Source organism: Pempheris klunzingeri, chromosome 13 (assembly GCF_042242105.1).
Source record: "Pempheris klunzingeri isolate RE-2024b chromosome 13, fPemKlu1.hap1, whole genome shotgun sequence".
NCBI lineage: Eukaryota > Metazoa > Chordata > Actinopteri > Acropomatiformes > Pempheridae > Pempheris > Pempheris klunzingeri.
Genome location: NC_092024.1, coordinates 14129133 through 14149908, shown reverse-complemented (window position 1 = coordinate 14149908; position 20776 = coordinate 14129133). Strand labels below are relative to the sequence as shown.

Genomic DNA, 20776 nt, shown 5'->3' with positions numbered 1-20776 from the left:
TTTCTTTTATTGATGTTGCCGCCTTCCCAGATCTCAGCATCTAACTCTGAGTACAATGTTAATGTCCGGACCTACAAAAATAAGACCAAAGAATTAATGAGGTTGTATTGTGGGTAGTGCAGCTTAAATATTACTAAAAGCACAAAACTGTCACTTCCTGCTTGTTACTTGAATCCAACAGGCAGGTTCAGCTTTAACACCGGATTCTCCAAGTGTCTAAAGCATCTCGTCTGAAAACAGTGTTGAACAATTTGAAGCCAAACGTTATCTTTTTCCTTCACCATAGCTGCTGATAACTTTCATATATCCAGTAATCTCCTGGATCTTCTTACAAACTGATGCTCCACTTGTTCTTGATTAGAGGCTAAATCGGAAACAGGGTCTACATATGGATTAAAAATGAACCAATCAGTATGATGAACATGACCTTGTACTGTATTTTGGAGGGAGGTGTTGCAATTTTAATTGCAGGGCGGCAGAGGAATCCCAGCTGTGCACACTGATTTTAGCTATCTCCTCCAGTCACACTGTGTTGGATACACAGGCCGTCACCAAGACGTGCTTATCAGTTGGTACCACACATGTAAGAGGAAAATTAATATGGAAATGTCGACTCGTATCTTAAGGAGATTGACCCAGATTGGTGCCTCTTTTTATTTTTTGTCCATAAATGTTGAGTTTCTTCTAATTACTCACCATGACATTTGACCGCTCATTTAAATCCTGACTCGGCTAATAAGGGGTCGGTTCTCTCCTCTGTTACACAGACGTGTAATGGAATGAAACAATAACAACAAAAAGCATTTAGAGCTTGTTTCAATTATTCATCGGGGGGATTTGTTGAATTGAGTGCACAGTGTATGAAAACTGAAAAATGCCAGTTTTTCTGAGACGCCCCCAATTTGTTTTATGTATTCAGCTGGAGATTCTGCCTCTTCACTGGACAGCAAACGAAGCCTAAATCCCATGAGATGCAATTACCGAAGACTGCGGTTCACAGAGAGCGGAAAACTCTATTCCAGTTAAATACAGACTTATTTTTGTTGGTGGGAAGAAGAAAAGAAACAAATCAGATTTAGATTTTCTAACCTCATTAAAGAGGATTTTCTAATGGAGACTCCAAAGATAGCCATCTTCCTGAACAAAGCAGACTCTAAATACGCTTTTCAGAAATCAGGAAAAAGTCGGTCATTTCAATGGACCCAGTGGAGGCGGGAGAAAATCTCTGGCAGACCTGAAGCGATTACTGTCCACATCAACTTCCCGTGTGAAACTAACTATATTTACTGCAAATTTGCCTCAGTTTGTGCCTGATTGAGATTAAAGACGACATTAAGCCTAACAGCCAGAAACATTGTGGTGGTTTTACAAATCAAATACATCTCTCATCACTGGTGCCCATTTTCTAAAGTTATTGTTTTACCTTTCAGACAACTAGCAGGCTCAGTTCCTGCAGTGCAGTATGAATATCAACTGGAAGAGCATAAACCAGGTTTGAGATGCAGTAACTAATCATAATTAACATCTTCTCCACCTAATTTGGTCATTTATTTTGGGGCTCAAAGTTATGCTGTTGTTGTATGTTATAATGCAGGTGGTCCTTGATGATGCATCATTCCTCTGCACATGTCAAAAAGTATTGCTATTATGAGCTACACTGCCGGGAAATCAAACCTAGAAGACATAAAACAAACAAACGCGGCTCCCTTTTGCTTAAAAATTTTGCTTGCTCGCTATTTTAGGATAAGGATAAGGCTGTCATTGTATATTTTTCTTAAAGTCAACAAATCTCATGACGACACTAAAACCAACAGTGGGTTAGTCCATCTTAAAATACTTTCCTACCACCCTACCCTGTCTGTGGCCCACTGCTTTCTACTGAAGAAGTAAAAAAAAAGAAAAAAAGTATTATTTGAAAAAGTCACAATAACAGTTGGACACATTTGGTGCACTATGAAGTATTTAACAGCAGGACGGTGTGTGTGTGTGTGTGTGTGTGCGCAAAGGTGTGTTTTTGAACAACAATGGCACTAAATGGCAGAGAGTAAAATATGTCAGGGTTTGGATACACAGCTAATGCTCAATAGTAGGAAGAACTCTGTAGTCTCTGCATAGCTTAGTGTCTACACACCGTCAGGCATAGTGCTGAGTGTAGGGTACACCTTAAAATCCACATACTATACTGTTTCTATGCAAAGAGCTGGACTGCTTAAAACATGCCTTATGTGTATGAATCTCATAAGACACTCATGCAAGTATTTTCTGCATCATCACAAGTTAACATAAAGATAATGAAACATAATCCATCTCTATGACCACTTAGAGGATACCTCAAACAAACGTTGTGTCTACAGTCTCATAATGTGTACTGAAATGTTTGGTAACAAGATAATAATAGCTCTGCAACTCTCATCTTTTTTTTATTTACTTCAGAGACACAGGAGGAAATAATTACACGTATCGCATCTGCTTGGTTTCACTACGGTGGAACTCTCCCGTGTGTAATTTGCACTTTTCATTGAGAAGTTGTGGTTAAGGACTGTAGTGTTAATGGCACTAATTAATGCACTGCAGGACCTCATCTGCTCACTGAAGAGCAGGCAGCAGCACATACAGAGAGGTAAACATACACAGACACAAAAGGCTTCCTCACACACGTCCCTCATTTCACACTGGTAAACATGGAAGAGGAAGTCATTATTTGCTATTTAGCCATTCTTACAGGACTCTGTGTGTCTTCTAAACAACAATGAATGTTTTTCTGCCTCTGGTTTCAATGGCTTCTCTATTCACCAGCCACACATACCTTATTGAACCAAACATGTACATGTTACCTTAAACATTCATATATATATCTTCCACGATTCTGTTTTAGATCCTCTTTTAGATTTAGATTTCAGCTGCACAAACAATTACTGGTCTGATGTTGCCATGCATGATAAACTAAGCAGCTAAAATGCATCGACCCAGAATCAAATAATATCGATCATCTTAACGTTTTTTATAGAGGCTTTGCCAAGAACAGAACCGATCAGGACCCCAGAGATTAAACTGTGCCTCTGCGTTTCATAAATAAACGCATAAATAATTCTGATGGCAGGAGATAGATCAATACATCTGGACAGAAGTGTGCTGCATAACAAGAAAAATTTGATATTATATATATATATATATATATATTGATTATTCCATTGATCAGACTTTTAACTGAGACATTCTTTATTTCGTCTATAAAATATGAAAATAATGACAAATGTTCATCGCAGGCTATTGAGTCCACATTGACGGCGCTTAGCTTTCCGATTTCTAGCTCCTGGAACAATTTATAACCCAGTTTAAAAGCAGCATGCAGCATGTTACCCCCTGGGGCTTTTTAGGAACAAACTGAGTGATTATTATTTTGTTTTATAAATATTATTTTTTTTCATGTGAATGTTGCTATTTTTGATTCCTTATTATATTTGTTTATCAATGTAGTTTAACTTTTTCAGATCTTCCCTGAAAATAGGATCTCAACCTTAATGACTCCAACTTAATAACACTAAGTGATATTCACCTTTTATAAGCCTTGTATAAACATTTCATGAATTGCATTGTAAATGGAAGCAGGCGCATGTATTTGTCAACAACTATAACTGCCTCAGAGGGACTGACCCATAAGTGCAGATTATGTTTGTTCAGTAACATCACCTACAAACATCACCTACTTAGGTTGGATGGACAACGTGTAGCAACGTTATCGGCCATTAAGAGTCGTATTTATGTCCACCTGCTGAATGGAAGTCCAGTGTTCACTCTCTGGTTTAGTCTGCACCGACTCCTGAGGGAAAATTCAGGCTCTTTAGCTGTGTCTGTCTGCTGCTGATTGTGGGGTTTTTTTCCCAATGGAAAACTGATGTCTGCTGCAGCTGAAAATAACACTATGAGAGCAGTGAGAGTGAGCGCAGTAAAATTGTATTCTCGCTGTAAATTTTGATTTAAAGTATTTAATGTAAATGTACTCATTATGCAGAATATCCCATTTCAGAATAATATGTATTATATTATTTGATTATAATTATTGATGAATTAATGTATACATCACTTTATTATTGCAGCTGTTAAAGGTTAAGTTCATTTTAATTAGTTGTTACACTGCTGGGTAGTTTGTGAATTCCCTGCCTGGGATCAGTAAAGTCTTATATTATGTTAACCTAAAATGATAGATCATAATTTATTTGTTGATGGTATTTTGTATTATTAATCACAATCTGCAAAGTAGCAGGTAAAAAATTGTATCAAATAAATTTAGTGGAGCAAAAAGTACAATATTTTCTTCTGAAAGTATAAAGTAAATGGAAATAAAAATGCAAATAAAGTAAAGTACAAGTTCCTCAAAATTGTAAGTAAATCAGGGCAGGACTGTGTTTAGTGATGGTACTTCCTGATGTGGACATTATTAGGAGTGCAGTCACTGAATAAAGCACTTGGTTTCCTGCCAGTTCCCGGGCGGCTGTCGGTTAGCTCACGCCAAAGACTCTTCAGAGGATTAAGAGAAACAATTCAGCACCACGGACAGCTCATTTACAACTACATCCAACTACGTGTAACAGGATCGTATCTGTATACAAAGTAAATTACTATAAATAAATAACCTGTAACATGTAAAGAAGCAGGTTCTACAAGCTCACATTACTTGCAGTTAATCACAGTTTATACAGTCTGTGTTCAGTCTGAATCTTTAAAGTCTCATCTATTCTAACGCAGTCTGTTGGGTCCGACAGAAAAAGGCTACCTGAATAACAACTGTATGCAAATATGTCTTTTCTGCTTGCACCAGCAGTGTCTCAGTAGAGGCTCAGAGATTAATATGAACTCCTACAACAGTCTCACAGGCACCAAGTTGCCAGAGTTATACTTCAGCAATGTGATTTTTCAGGTAATGACAGATAATCTACAAACAGCTTCATCTACACAAACCTAGACAGTTTCCTCTTGATGCACATCAACAACAATGTCATCACAATCTTCCAGGTGTTAATCTCTTGATTTGCTCTTTATGGAGTAGTTTTATTCTTCACTTTTTTTCACTTGACCTTGCCTCTATGGGCCTCTCAGAACTTTTAATTACGTGTCTGATTTGATTGGAGCTGCCTTTGTCACTGCCTGTACTGTCTTCTACAAAGGAACACATTACCCCCTTGAAATGCCATTGCATGACATGACATCAAAAGAAATGGCAATCCCAATGAGGCCTGCCTCTAAAGAAAAAAAAGAATAATCAAAAAAAAGAAAAAACCATACTGTCTTCTGCCATGAAGACCGATTTGCTACACTAAGGCTCTCTGCTAGACAGCCAATCCTTTTGAAAAGCCAACAGCGTTCAAAATCATTTTTACATGACTAGAATACGCTGATGTGTGTGTGTGTACTGTATGTGTGTGTGTACTGTATGGAAGGAAGGAATCCAGAGGTGAAGACATTTTAGGCTCTCACTCTATTTATCATATGACAAAGCAAGAAGGATTACACTGGAGCATCCCGAATAATAGGCCGCAAATATTGCAAGACAGACGCTGTTGTAAATGTCTTCTGAACATACACTGATGGATTTCATGTCTGAGTTGATTTATTACAATTGTCACGCCTGAATGATAAACCACCATGCATGAGTTCACAGAAAGAAATCACCCAGCAGATCTCCATTATCTACTGCAAATCAAAATACAGCTGTAGCTAGCACAGTAACCTCTGCTTACTTTAAAGGGTCAGTTCACCCACGTCACTTATTACTCATAGCGGTATCTTGTAGGGTGCAAGTAATAGAATCATGGATTATTAACTGAGCATGCACGTGATACATGATTTTTTCTCTTAGTAACTGTGGATTCCTAACGTGTGAATGCGTGTAGAAAAAATGTGGATGTTGATGTGCAGTTTTCACATTTCTGTAACGCATTTGCTGTTTTTCATTTAAAAAAAAAAAGTTTTATTCCACTATTCAGCTCGCCGTGGGTCAGTATTCTAGTAACTTTCTGCCACTTCGCCAATAACTTCGCACAATCTTCTATCATTACTGCATGTGTGTGTGTGGCTCAGACACGCCCTATGGCTCTAACCTCCGATGAGATTACGATCCACTTCAATCAAGATACTGTAAGTCATAAGGGTGGAGCTCACTGCGGAGCCATCTCACCCTCTGCTCTGATTTGGGATGATAAATCCCAAAGTGGAGGCAGTGAGGGGGGAAAACACTCCAGGAACCTCTCAGCCTGATGTGATTGGACAGCTGCTGCTGAGGTGACCAGAACAGCAGTTAGCTATAATAGTTTTCTAACAGGGTTGCATGGCAGGCAAGACCAATTACTTTGGACATTGATTGCGCTCCGTGTCTTTGATCATGTAATTGCTCTCAGAGAGATGAGAGCAGTTCTGCTGCTAAACAGGTGTGTTCAAATCGATTATAGCAGATTTCTCATTTCTCAGTCAGAGAGGGAGCAGAGAGAGTAAATGTCATCATCACTCCTACATTATGTGCTTGTGTTACACTATAGTGTAGTTTAACATTATGTCATTTATGATGATCACTGTCTTTGAGGATCTGAAGCTTGTGTATTTATCACTGTTTTGTCTCTCTTCCTGCCTCTTGGCTTTAAACTCCATTCTGGCACTTTTCCAGTCATATTCCCTTTCAAAAGAGGCCAAGGCGTCTGAGCATGGCTCAGTTATACTTAATACAATCGCTGATCTATTTATGCTATTTATGTGAGTGCAGCTTACATTAGATTGCACTCCTCTGGCAGATGCTTTTGTCTATCTACAGGGTAAAAGAGTTTGAAAGTGGGAGGCATGTTTTTGGCTGGGAAAAAGTCATATTTTACATACATACATTTAGATGACTGGTAGGTGGAGCAAGAACAACTAGAGCAGAGCTTGTTCAGAAAAGCGCTAGTCGTGCTTTAGTTGCTACAAGCAGATATTGTGGGTAAACAACTGAAACATGTTAGTGAGTATTTTGCAGATATGCGCGGTCTGAAGAGTTTGCGACTTGGTACTACAATTTTCAAAAACATTTCCTCAGGGTTGCAAAATATCTGTTTCTTTGAGAAAAAGCTGAGTGTAAAAGCATAGTTAGCACTGTTGCTTCACAGCAAGAGGGCTCCAGGTTCAAATTCACTGGCTGACAGGCTTGTGGTTTGAACCTTGAACCTCTCTGTGTGGAGTTTGCATGCTCTCCCTGTGCTTGCGTGGGTTCTCCTGCTTCCTCCCACAGTCCAAAGACATGCAGGTTAATTGGTGACTCTAAATTGCCCGTAGATGCGACTGTGAGCGTGAATGGTTGTCTGTCTCTGTGTGTTGGCCCTGTGATTGACCAGTGACCAGTCCAGGGTGTACCCCACCTTTTGCCCAAAGTCAGCTCGGATTGGCTCCAGCCCCCCAGCCTACGACCCTGACGGATAAGCAGTATAGACAATGGATGGATGGATGGATGGAGTGAGAAATTACAACTCCGAGTACTTATAGAGGAGACAAATACATCCACAACAAGCAACTCCACTGCACATACTGTAATATATTTTCTTTTAAAGCTACTTTTTAAAAGTGGCCTGCTGGTGCCTTTTTTAGATCCAATGTTGGCACATCTATTTTCTCTTGGATTTACTTGAAACGATCACAAACTGCTCACAGTACAACGTGCAGAGGTGAGGAAACAGTTGCTGCCATGACAACTTTTTCTTGGCCATCTTTATTCAACAACTGGTTGAATCTAATCTATCTAAAGAAGAGGAGTTTCATACAAAAGCAAACGGCATGTAATGGGCTCCTGATAACTACAGAACTTCATGTTCTCAAATGAATTATTCCAGCTCAAGCTGTGGGTCACAACTCGTTGTAGCTCTGCGCGCACGCGAGTGTGTTAGTGTGTTAGTGTGTTAGTGTGTTAGTGTGCGCGCAAGTATGTAGCCGAGTTCATAAACTCCCTTCACCTTCATACATGTTTCATGAGAGAGAACTTTCAGACTCTTACATTGGGATTCTGCACCTCTTGCTAATATCAGTACAAACAACCACAGCGGTCAGGAAATGTGAAAGCTCAGAGAGCGAAGCTGGAAATGTGCTCGTCTGTGGTGAATCCTGTGCAAGCAAGTGGTGGCCTGAAGCACAGAGAAGCTGGAAGGTTGCCTGTTTAAAGCTGTGACCTCTACCAAGTGGTGCTACATTATTATAAATTCTACATCTGGATTATATTTACTGCTGCATTAATGTATAAGCAGATTTTTTTGTGCTGCAGTTGGTTGAAGTGTAGCTAATTTTACCAGCTAAATTTACTGGCAATTAATCTTATTTTATATGCTTATGTTTTAGATTAAAATCTTAATCTGCAACATATCTGTAACTGTCAAATAACTGTAATGAAGTAAAAAGTACAGTACGTCCCTCTAAAATGTAGCAGCAGAAGTATAAAGCAACTTGAAATATTAATATGTATCATTAACAGCTGTGCATATCTACTTTATACTTTGCTTCAATACTTAGAAATATATTCTACATGTTAAGACACTTTTTTTTCACATATTCAACACACAGATGCTGTTCAATGCTAGTGTGAATCACAATGAAACCCTGGATAACAAAATGATAGAAAATAAACTAAATTATGTTTATATAACAATAAAAGTTGCAAGATGACATGGCTTTGATATTAATTACGTCAGTGTGTCACAAAGAACAGCAACATGTGGTTACAACACTGTTAGAAATAACCACAACAATAAACTTTGGCTTCTGTGATAAAGGTACTTGTGAGAGTTGGTTTCAGATGATGGGTAATGTATTCTAACCTTTGCTTCCCTTAACAAGAGAAGACTGTGGTTTTAATCAGTCACGTTAAAAAAAATAAGCTGGTAATATCAAGGTGTTGGTGTTTGATCGTCAGTGAAGCTATTTGTTGTTACTCTTCGTTAAATCGGAGAAAACGATCTCTTGACCATAATCAAGCTTATTTTGAGGTACTTAAAATGCGAAACAACAAAAACAAGATATGTCTTTGGTTGAGTTTGTGCTACAGATTTTTCTTCAGCAGTGATAGTTTCAGCAGTGTGAGGTTAAAACCTCAGTAGGAGTTTCTTACCGTCCTGTGCATCTTGTCCTCCAAATCCTGGTTGATCCTCTGAAGAGCTGCATAGCTACTCTGGATCCTAGAAGAACAGAGATGAATTGTGATGTGTTAAACATGCAAATCACAACATATGATGACTAAAGAGTGTTACTACTACTACTACTACTACTACTGTTCATACAGCTAAATAAGCACCACTAATCTCCACATACATTTTAGTCAGAGAAATAAATAAAGATCAGGGCGCTGACGAAGAATATCAGAGGGGATTTGCAGGATATTTTAAGTTCTGACTCAGATTTGAAGATCACTAGGATAGAAATCTACCAAGCAAAAGGGTTGATGTTACGTTGAAGCCACAGCGGAAAATACTAGAGAAAAATTCTGTGGTCTAGAAAGACATTTTACCTATAGACTCCTTAAATATTTTCTGATAGTAAATCAGTAAACATGCATAAGTGGATCCTCAGCAGTGATTCTAAAGAGCTAAAGACTACCCTGTTAGCTTTTCTGTATTTTCTCTTTAATTCCTTCATAACTTTCCCTCTCCTTTCATGTCTCTCGTCACTTTTGCTCTTTGGTAGACTTTCAGTGCATTAGTGAGCGTGATGGAACAAGATCTCAACTCTCTATTTGATAACTTGCTCCTGGTGTTTTATCATGTCACCTCTCAGTTCAGTGTCACATTTTCACATTAGCTCTCAGGCCAAAGAGAGTGTTGATAAACCAGCATTTATGCCTCCATTACACAGACAGGAGAGTGTGGGCAGTGGAGACAAAAAGCAAAGGCAAATCAAAAAACTTGAAAGACATTTGAGCAGGTGCAGTGTCACTGGAGGAGAGTGGTTTACTGATTCGTGGAGACCAAACAAAGCTGATCATTATGAGCAGCAGCACTGAGTGGTGTTGCTGATTTAAGGGGAGAATAAAAACTGATTCTGTCAGGCAGCACATTCTCTCTTTAACAGGCTCCACCTATTATTTCAGATGGTGAAAATTAGGAAGAGCAGGTTAGGGATTGGATGCTGGAAATCATAACAAAAAAGATGGGATTTGTGCACAGCCCGAGAGGATTGGACTCAGGGCGAGAAAGTCTCCTTGGCACACAATGCCTCGTCCGCCAGGCGGCCACGCTGTCTGCTGTCCAAGTTTCCAAGTTTTTGGTCAGAGACAAGGAAAAATTTGAGGGAAGAGTTTCATGTTTATTTAAACAGCATATTATTCATACATGTACATAGATATTTTTTACAGTATCTGCACATGATAACCCTGATTAAGTTTAGGGCAGAGGGATGGTTGAGGTTATGAAGAGATAATGTCAGGTCTGTATCGGAGCATGAACTCTGGTCTCCTGCATGATAGTGAGATGTGCTACAGGGCACACTGCACTGAAGAGCAGCATTTGTTAGTGTATGTGTGGTACCACTTAATTACTTGGAATACTGGGCAGCGATGGTGTATTTGCTTAAAAATACCCAGAAAACATCACACTGCCAATAGCTGGGAAAGAGACAGAACGTACGTAAAATAGTCATTTGCATCATAAAATTCAATCTTTTTTCATCACACATAAAGGATCATTTCAAAAGCATCTACATAACATCAATTCCTCTATAAATGGATTTTATGGCAATGTTATGTTGATTGATTTACCAGCTTGTCAGATCATTGAACAGGGTCTGAAATGCCTTACTCTCACACCTCTGCGATGTCAGAATTTTTAAGGTGCTGTTTTGTTCTTTGTGCAAATACTTCTGTCACTTTTTCTACATACGAATGAGTGCAACACTTTGGAGAAAGACTGTCCAAAAATGTGTGCCTTTATCCCCATTTGAACAAATGTTGCTGCAGCTGATTTTATCTCACTGTCAAGTGTGGCCACCAAGAGCAGTTATACACACTTTTGCCCACTCACATGAGGTAGTTTGTTTCAAGCACACCCCTAATGAGTAACACTGTCATTGCGGTTAAGCTGTATGTAACAGCATGTGAAAATATTCATCACCTAACCTAATTTTCCTTGACACAGCACACCTTTGGTGGGCCTGATGGGGAATTGATAGTTCACACATACACAAAAAGTGAAGCTGTCCACAGAGAAATGCACACACACACACACACACACACACACACACACACACACACACACACACACACACACACACACACACCTGCGTAGTTTCTCTGTAAATTTCTCCAGCTCTTCCTGGGCACGGCGCAGCTCTGTCTCGAGGTACTGCCGGGTGGAATCGAACTCCGTCTCCACCATCTCTAGTTTGTGGGTGGTGTACGACAGGCGCTTACGGAGGTCATCCTTGTGGTCGTGGAAAGAGCTGAACACGCAGCAGGGAGAGTTTAGAGAAGAAGAGTCGAGAAGGCACAGTCACAACACTGATGTACTTTCATTGCTGTCAGAGTTTGTCAGATTGAGCAAAGCGGAGAGAGGGAGAGAACACAGAGTCAGAGAGGAAAGGCAATGAACTAAAAAGTAAAGTGGGCATGTGTTTGCGTGAGAGGGAGAGAAAGGGATGAAGTGCAGCTGGAGTGTAATTCAGTTTGGACAGAGAGAGGTCCCAGGCAAGGGGAAGGCAGTGAGGCTGATGGAGAGAAGGAGACGGATGAAGGAGGAATACTAATCATTTCCCATTCACAGAGAGGGAGAAGAGCTGGGAAAGGAGCTCCCATCGGTGTAATGGTGAATTCCATTACACATCCCCCCTATCGAATCTCTGAAAGAATAGGAAAGGTTTTTAGCCCCCAGACAAAGACTGTAAGTGATTCATAGAGGAAGAGGTGAAAATATAGAATGGACTATGGCTTTGTGCGAGGCAGAAAGAGCAAAGAAAGCGCATGAGAGAGAGTGAGTAAGAGGACAGAGTAGCATCATTTCAACACCACCACCATCAACAGCAACAATACACCAGACAAACCTGCATCAAACGCACAACCCAAATATTGCTGCCTGAGTGTGGGGGATGAAAACACACCGACAGGACTGACTGAGGGAATGGATGTGGTAATAAAATTCTAGAGATGTGGAGCAGGGGCAGTGTGTGCTCTGGGGGATTTAGCATTTTGCCAGACTGATGGATACTTGGCTCACGGAGAGGTTTGATGGCTCAGTGGTGCCAACCAGCAGGCGCAATGAGTGCACCTCCAAGTTCACCTCAGACTCAATTAAGGAGCTGGCAGTAAAGGAGAAGAAAATGGTGACAATACAAAGACTTATAGGCTGTGCTGTGTTAATACATGGGTCGGGCAATGGACTGCCTCTAATGTCTGGGTATTTGGTTGAAGATCTCCACTAATTAAACCTTCATCACGCAGTAAGAAGTCAGTGTATAAACGTGGACCCTGACACCAGAGTAGAGGATAAGCGTCTGGCATTGGCCTACGTGCACAAACATTTTAAAGGAATAGATCAACAATTGGAAAAAGATGCTAATTTGATTTCTTTGCAAAAGTGTAGTGCCTCTCATCGTGCGGCAGGTGCAGAGTTGAAGCTGTTTGTGTACATATTTAACAAACATACGACACATTAACTAAGGAGCTTCAGAGGAGTTTGTAGGGGCACATTTTGGTAAGAGGCTGTATACACCTGCTTCCAGGGTTGATGTTAAGCTAAGCTCATTGCTTCCTGACTCTGTAGCTCTGTAGTTAGTTCAGTCATTTCAATCTTCTCATCTAAGTCTAGAAAAAAGTGTATTTCCCATAAGTACGGAGCTGAATCAGGGTGTTGTCTGCCTACCTTAGCTAAAGTTTAGAGGGAGCAGTGACTATGTGCAGAATCTCAAAGACCTGACATATTGTGCACATGCAGTCTAATGCCTAAACGTGTGCTCACAGCCACATCTGGCAACCTGTGCTGTAGCCAGATACTATTACGTACGTCTTTCCCAAAATGTTGAACCATTCCTAGAAATGTTTGATAGATAGATAGATAGATAGATGGATAGATAGACAGATGAGTCACTGAAGGATTTATTTATTCAATATGCTGAGGCTTGCAGGTTCAGCCCACTCCTGGCTGAATCCTGGCGCTACAACAAAACAAAATCTTTACAACCTTTCCGCTGTCTAACAGCTGCAAGTGATGTTGTAAAATCACATGGCACGGAGCCAGAGAGCTATTGTAAGTACATGTGAAATTTGCTCTGGGCTCTTATCACTATGTAATGCCAGTTTAATTAAGTCTGAGCTCACAGCCATTGATTTTTTTTTTAACTGTATTGTTTTTGTTTTTTTTTGTCGGATAAGACTGTTGTTGGTAAAATGCAGTGGAGTGTTAACTTGGATGTAGATGTCAGCTGATACATGACAAGAGATGTGAAGATGAATGATGGGACGGAGTAGATGCCACATTATGTTTTTAATGGCTTTTTAATGGTCATGACCTCCCAATGAGAATCCATTTTCATTAGACAAAATTAATGAATTGGATTGCCCAATAATGAGGCTAATGTTCAGAGTTTAAAATACTCCCCACTGACTCATCTTACCTTCTTTTCTGATGTTTGCAACCATTTCTCTGTGTTTTGAGGGCGGTTTTGCCAATATATATCTTTTTCATATTTTTCTCTCTGCCTTGGCTCTCATGTGTGTGTAGTTGTTGCCTCTGCTGCTGGTCGGCTGAATGTTGAAGCCAAGTTTGAACTCTAACCACAAACCAACAGTCAAAGCTCTAAGTCTTGCCTGGGGAGGCGGATAGGAGTTGGCTATCTGTGATGACCCTGGCAAGAGAGCAGAGAAAAACAGCTTTGAAGTCCCACAGATTTAGCAACACATTTTGTTGTGTTGACTCTGGAGAAATGATTTTGTGCGCATTCAGAAAATGAGCCAGTGCGGCATGACAAAGCTGAAATGAAAGATTAATTAGATAAGTTCAGTAAACAATCTTAATAATACTTTGAATTTTTGCATCTCCACTTCAACTTTACGCTTGTTATTAAAAGATTAATGCACAAAGGTCCCTTAATGTTTTACCGATAATTCTATAAATATTTTAAACAAATATAAATATAAATATATCTACAAATATATTATATAATTTCCCAGTCTGGGATCAATAAAGTGTATCTATCTATCTAAACCAAAATATAAGCACATTACTTTCTAAACTACAAAAATATAAAATGATATTAGTTACACTGTTAAAATGATTAATGTTGCTACCTATTGAGCGTTCTTCTTCATCATTACTTTCTCCCTCTCTCGTTGGGAACAACTGAACAACAGCCACCACAAACTGCAGAGCCCTATGGAATAGTGAGTTATTGACCAGCTGACCACAGAGGTTATTTCTCAACAAATCAGTGCTATGATAAATGCATGTGTGTTTCTATTTCCATCCTTCATCATCGCTCTGTGGTGCTGGGGCTTGAACTCTGGTCTCCTGCACCGCAAGAACTTAATAACCTGCCATCAAAGCCAGCTTAAAATGGAGGAATAAACCTTCCAGTTGTACATCTTTCTTAATGCCCCATGCATTTGATGAGTCTCATTGATATCAATGCAAATTAGCTATGAATGTGATGTTATAAATCATGAAATGTCAAATAATTGCTTCTGAGAGTGGAAAATCTATTAAGAAAAAAAAGGTTGATCATTTGCTACAGGCCTCCACCAGGTTGGCCTGCCAAGCTTTGGATAACTTTTGTCTTGCTTTTCCAAGTATAAATTGTGTTACGTTAAACACAAAATCTGAGAATATGAAACAATTTGATCTTAAATTTTTTTTCCTCATCTTACTCATACTCAATACCAGGACTAGCTAGGTCTGACTGCAATCCAAGAACAATGCTGTCTCTTTATTTCCATGTCCCACGGATCATTAACTAGTGAGGATGCTAGCTTTTTATCTGGGATTAGCTTAAGCTTCAATCTTTTTGCATTACATCATGTATGTAACCATTATAAGCATATTCAAGATCTTCTCACAGGATTTTATTTTGAAATGAATCAACTAGAAACAATTTATAAAGAAATCAGGTGGTGAAAAAATGTTTCAACTCACAGAGTTTTAGTGTTCTCTGTATCTCATGTTAGCTAGCTGCTCCTGATAAAATCATAGACTATAAAAGAAGTAGATGAAGCTTCTGGGTCTGAAAAGTGAAACCAGCATAAAATGGCCAGCAGGGGGCGACTCTGAAGGTTGCAAATAGTATTTCAATTGTACAGAAGTCAATGAGAAAATGAGCTTCTCACTTGATTTATGTAGTAAACACTTTCCTAATGAGTTTATGGTCTCGATCAGTAGTTTCAAGTCTTCTTCAATACAGCATGATGTAAATTTTGGTCCCATTCATAGTAAAATAGACGGTAAAGCAGGGTATGCTTTAGGGATGAACCATCTTGTGACTAACCTATCAGAGACGGCCTTTGTACAATGAGCGTCACCTCTGGCTCGAAAAACCAAGATGGAGACAACCATGAAACCAAGATGGCATAAAGCCAAGCTTGAGGCTTCAAAACAGCAGCCCCCAAAGCCTGTTTTTCTCTAGTTGGTATGAAATTGAGGGCAAATTGTTTCAAAAATGAAAACAATTTTGAGCAGTAAATCTGCCACCACTGTCATTGTAAAACGTATAATGTGCTGTAAAACAGACACAGCAACAGCAACTAAGGGGGGTGGGGCTAGACGAGGATTCAATTTACAACCACAAATATATAATATAGGTCCATATGTTGCCTTTTAAAAAGCCCCATGTGTTGTCCTTAGGAGTGAAGTAAGCATAAATGCTGAGCGACAGAGGTAGCCAGCAGCATGGCTTTTATCAGTGACCGCAGAATGGCAGGGTAGCAGTTCAACAACAAACTGGAATACACGTTTTGTTGCCTGCCGCCATTTCTAATGGCACCACTACTTATTATTTTTAATCTCCCTTCAACACTTGTTCAGGAAACAATGGCAGTTTCTGGAAACTCTGTTGCTATTTTCTTATCTGTGAGTCACAGAGAGAGAGAGAAGCCAGAAATATTTGCTGAATTGGTAAAGAAGTGCAGTTGTATAGAATCCATCCTCACATGCAGAAACATAAACACACACCTCATTGCAATGCGTATGAAGTACTGTACACTAACTGTATCATCATGCCTCCCAAAAGGGGATAAACAGCAGCTCTTGGTGCCGCAGGTGTTGTTCGGCAAGGTAAACACTATCCACATGAAGAAACAGATCTACGTCCTCGGAGAACCTCGTGATAAGCTCGCTTCTGTTCCTACACTGCCAGAGAAACTCAAAACGGCAAAAGAAATGTAAATCAAGCTCTCTTTCCTCTCTATAGTGTCTCCTCATAAGCATTAAGAAGAGTCTATAGTGTGGATGGAAACACGAGTAAACCTTTTTACCTGGAAAACTTTCCCCATGTGTTACAACTTGTCATAATGATCAGACAATGCAGACAGCAGGGAGTACAAGAAATGCCTGTTGTAATACTGCAGACTATAACCTACTTCAGCCAGGCAGTTTCCACCTCCCACTCCCCTGAATACTTTCTCTATTTCATGAGAATGGCTCCAACAGCATGTGACTCCAGTTTAATTTAGAAAAAAATAAAAACTTAAATGCAAAGCCTACAAAAGGTCACAACCAGCTAGCATCCATCTTGGATCTACAGTGGGGAGCCCTTATGGTGCCCGCTGGTTGATTTACTGGTAATGAGCCATGCAGGTGAGCATGGTAGAACTACAGTCTGCCAGACAGACTATTCACAGTGACCAAACAAAGACATTAAACGTTAATGGCCACAGTGGCAACCCTCTTGAAATCTGCTATTAAGTGAGCAGCTGACAGACAAGCTCCTTTTCTACTGTAAACAGTAAAAACCTCTGTGCTCCTGTTGCTGCTTTGGACATCATTTCTATTGGTTATGGTTACATTGTCTTAACCAGACAATTGCTGACATGTGGAAGCATGGTGACATTGCTACAAAGAAGCCCAAAGGGGAAAGAGAACTGAGAGGTCAGACTATAAGACACAAATACTTTAGTAAAATCTTACTTAAGTAAACCACTTTCAACAAGTCCTCCAAACAAAGACAGATTGTTTATCATTGCCTTCCATAAAGTCCCATAAGAACCTCTGATCTGGTGCCTCTACATCGGGAGAAAGACACCGTTTGTCACTGTAGTCGAAAACTGTAAAACCGCCAGTGTTACAGTTAAGGTTTAGTTTAGCACAAATACTGCTACCACTTCAGGTGACGGAAAGATTGTAACCAAACAGGTTTTTTTTATTCTTTTGCTGCTATAATTACTCGACCTTAGCTGTTAACTTGGTGAGTAGAATATTAATAGTACTGATTACTGGAGTGATGGCTGAAACAACAAAAATAAGACCTAAATAATTCTCTCAACTGCACAAGGAAGTGGTGATAATGAGCTGCATTTTTTTTTAATTTTCTTAAGGTTTTTTTTTTTTTTTTTCCCCTTGGTCTGATCTAACACAGTGGTTGGGGCTTTAGTTGAGAGCCATGTGTTGTGTTCTTCTGATGCAAGACTCCAGAAATACAACAGTCTCTTGTGCATGCTCCACTACCAGCGGCCAGAAAAACAGCTCTGTGGATTAAGTCACCAGAGCAGCGATGATGACGAGTCAACACAGTTTGCTGCCTGAAGACAAGAACTGCAACAGAGGAGCGATCCCCACACTGTTCATCTCTTCTTTAGCTTCTATCTACATATCAAAAGAGACTTAAGTGGGTGAGAAGAAGAGCTTGGCCTTGAAAGTAATAAAACTTCTAAAGCACAGTAACTTATCACAATGAACTGCCTGATGTATCAGTTTTTATTAACGGTGTAAATCAGGAACTTGATGTACAGTATCAGACCTGACCGTGTTGCTGGAGGTGAAGTCAGACAGTTCACGGCCACACGGCAAATATGTTTGAATTCACTGTCGGGCTTTGTAATCATAAAGCGATTTTCCAACACAAAAAGCTCTTGGGGATAAATTAACTGATAATAAATAGTTTCCCCTGCTGCGCTATGACTCACCAAACTCCCTCCGGCTCCTTCATGTATCCTTGGCCTTTTAAACGGCACGTCAGTCATAGCAATAAAGTTTTTAGAAGCATGTGTGCGTACATATGTGTAACGAGCTTAAGAGGAAACAGCAAGCGCTCTATCAAATTTGACAATTTGTAGGCATATTTCACAGCACTCCTGATCAGATCAGATCACATCAGAGAGCCCCAGCAGGAGTCACACTGCGGGACCTCTCCCATATCTCACTGTGGTGTGTGTTTGACTAATTCAGAGGGTGAAACCTCAGATTAGCTTCAGCTGAGTGTTTCAGTGCATTTTTAAACAGAACAAGGCATATGGATTTTTTTCCACCATCACATTGGAAGGGATCTTTGAATGTCCAGTATGAACAAGAGGAACAGCACAGTGTCAATGTTCATACAGGCAGCTGCCTATTGTTTACAGACAAGAAAAATGGTGAACCTATCCTTTAAGACTTGGGGAATAGTAGGAGTTATGTGATTATTGATTACTGTATTCATTTCTTCAGGTAACAGTCCCCAATAAGTGAGTTAATATCATCTCACCACACATCGCACCTTTAAGCAAAGTGTCATAAAAAGCACTTTGCCTCTGTGGAAGAGCTTGGCTGGGCAGTAGACTGAGCTTAATGATATGGAAGCTTTCGGAGACATGCTGCACTTTAAAATGGAGAGTATATCGCAGCCCCATCTGTAACTTACTGCTGCCAAACCTACTTATTACAGTGTGGCGCTGGCAGCTCACAGCTCCTCATAGCCCAATTTAAACCTACTTCATTACCCGGCATGGTGCAATATACCTTTGCAATGACTGAATCACCATCTGTCTCAGCACAACAGAAGATACTGGATCTGACTGGTCCATCACGACAGAAAAAAAAAGTTTTAACTGTCGACTTAAAACATTATTTTGGTAGTAGTTACATAAACTGGAGTTACATGCTGCTGATTTTACAGGTCAGTTTACTATTCAAGGGAAGCACTGCACAGCATATAAAAACAATTAGATAGTGTCTTCTGTGTCTCTGGAGGGAGTTTTAAAGTCTGAGAACATTACAGTGACATTACCACAGCTTATGTTACAAAGAAAGACATGGTAGCTCCCTAAGTACGGACAACATAATAGCTGGATTATGGGAAGGCTCCAGTGGTTTTGGATCTTGACCCGCACTAGAAACTATAAATCAGATTTTCCAATCCGTCTCTCTCAAGTCACCCAAACCCACTGACGTGTAATACTACACTACTCTCCTGTTTACAGTGATCTGTTCTTCCCAACTTTCTTGCAGTAAATTGATTTCTGAAACACAGTTTCCAGCTTTGGATCGCGGGTTGTGTTTGGGTTTCGAATATGGCAGTACCAGTTGAGTTCAGTGGGGTGTGGGCCTGTGAATACTGTACGTACTATACAGTGACTGCGCAGTCATCGTGAGATTGGCCCTGGGCTAAAACACTGACTAAATCTATTTTCTGCTGCTCAGAAAGTGAAAGTGAGAAGTTTAAACATTAATATAAAAGTATAAAATAAAATCTACCAGAAGTGTTTCCTGCAAAGACTGCATGCCCCAGAGAAAGAGCGATAAATCACTATTCCTCGTAATTGAACAAAAGCTTTTCCAGAATTCCACTTTTGAAGAATTTAAAGAGTACAATGAGAAAGAGCAGAGAATAACATACATCGGGAGATTTGAAGTACAGGCAATGCAGGTACACTTTATCGTTAAGATAATCACGTTTTGAAAGAATTCTCTCAGCATTGTGTACGGCTATTTGTGGGTAAAACAAATATTTGCCAGAATAACTTCTGGGCAACAACTTGGAGAATATAATAGACTTTAGCTTCACTGGGTCAAATGAAGTTCAAGTCACGTATAATACCAATGATACTTCCCATTTCATTGAGTAAAACAACTCCAGCCCTCCTAAATTTGATTTCTTTTTTAGCCGCGGGCACAAATATGCAATCTCTTTAAATTTTGAGTCGTATTTTTGCTTGGTATTAAAAACAAGGATGGTTAAAAAGGCAGAAATTAATAAACTTGATGAAGATTTTATGTTTCATATCAGTGTAACTGTATGTATTTTCTCTCTGTGCTTCCTGACATAAGTAGATAATAAAGTAAACAGTCCCGCAGGCCAGCAGTTCACTGTGCTCCTCACCCCTTCATAACCTTTTGAAAAAAGCAACAGTAGTCAGACAGAGAGAGAGAAAAATGAAGGAGGTATTACAGTGAAAGCAAGATTCATACAATGTAAATGTTTGTGTGTTGAGACCACAGCCTGAGTGAAGTTTTCTCGATGTCTCCATTGTAAAAATTCAATGAAAGAGAACGAGTTCAGTCCTCAATGAGGTTGCCACGACAACACAGTCGTGACATACCTGTGCTCCCAGCCTGGGGGAGGACAAGAAGTAGTCACCTCACAGAGTGCTGAGATACAACACTACTGTACGTGGGCAGAGAAAAGACCTGTTTTAAAAAACTGTAAGGCAACTGCTCCTGGTGATTTAATGTTTTAGATTCATTGTGTTGTACATGGCATTTAGCACCTGTATTTTCATTTGTTATGCTTTATTTTGCGTCTAGCAAACACTCATATTCAGATTAACATGAAACCCCCTCAGGATGACCTGTAATAACGTTGGTTTGCCGGAAAAACCAAAACAATAAGC

General features: G+C 39.8%; 1 protein-coding gene across 1 annotated transcript in view; it reads right to left on the bottom strand.

The window, feature by feature from the left end:
* The window catches only part of LOC139212408 (brain-enriched guanylate kinase-associated protein), a 32986-nt gene extending 12723 nt beyond the window's left edge, over positions 1 to 20263 (bottom strand). Inside the window, exons 1-4 of the mRNA XM_070842952.1 lie at positions 20254 to 20263; positions 13600 to 13678; positions 11272 to 11433; positions 9113 to 9179 (exon numbers count right to left, since the gene is read on the bottom strand). Of these exons, the coding sequence (XP_070699053.1) occupies positions 9113 to 9179; positions 11272 to 11433; positions 13600 to 13670 (300 nt within the window). The 5' untranslated portion in view covers positions 13671 to 13678; positions 20254 to 20263. The remainder of the gene's footprint in view (positions 1 to 9112; positions 9180 to 11271; positions 11434 to 13599; positions 13679 to 20253) is intronic.
* Between the last annotated feature and the right edge of the window lie 513 nt (positions 20264 to 20776).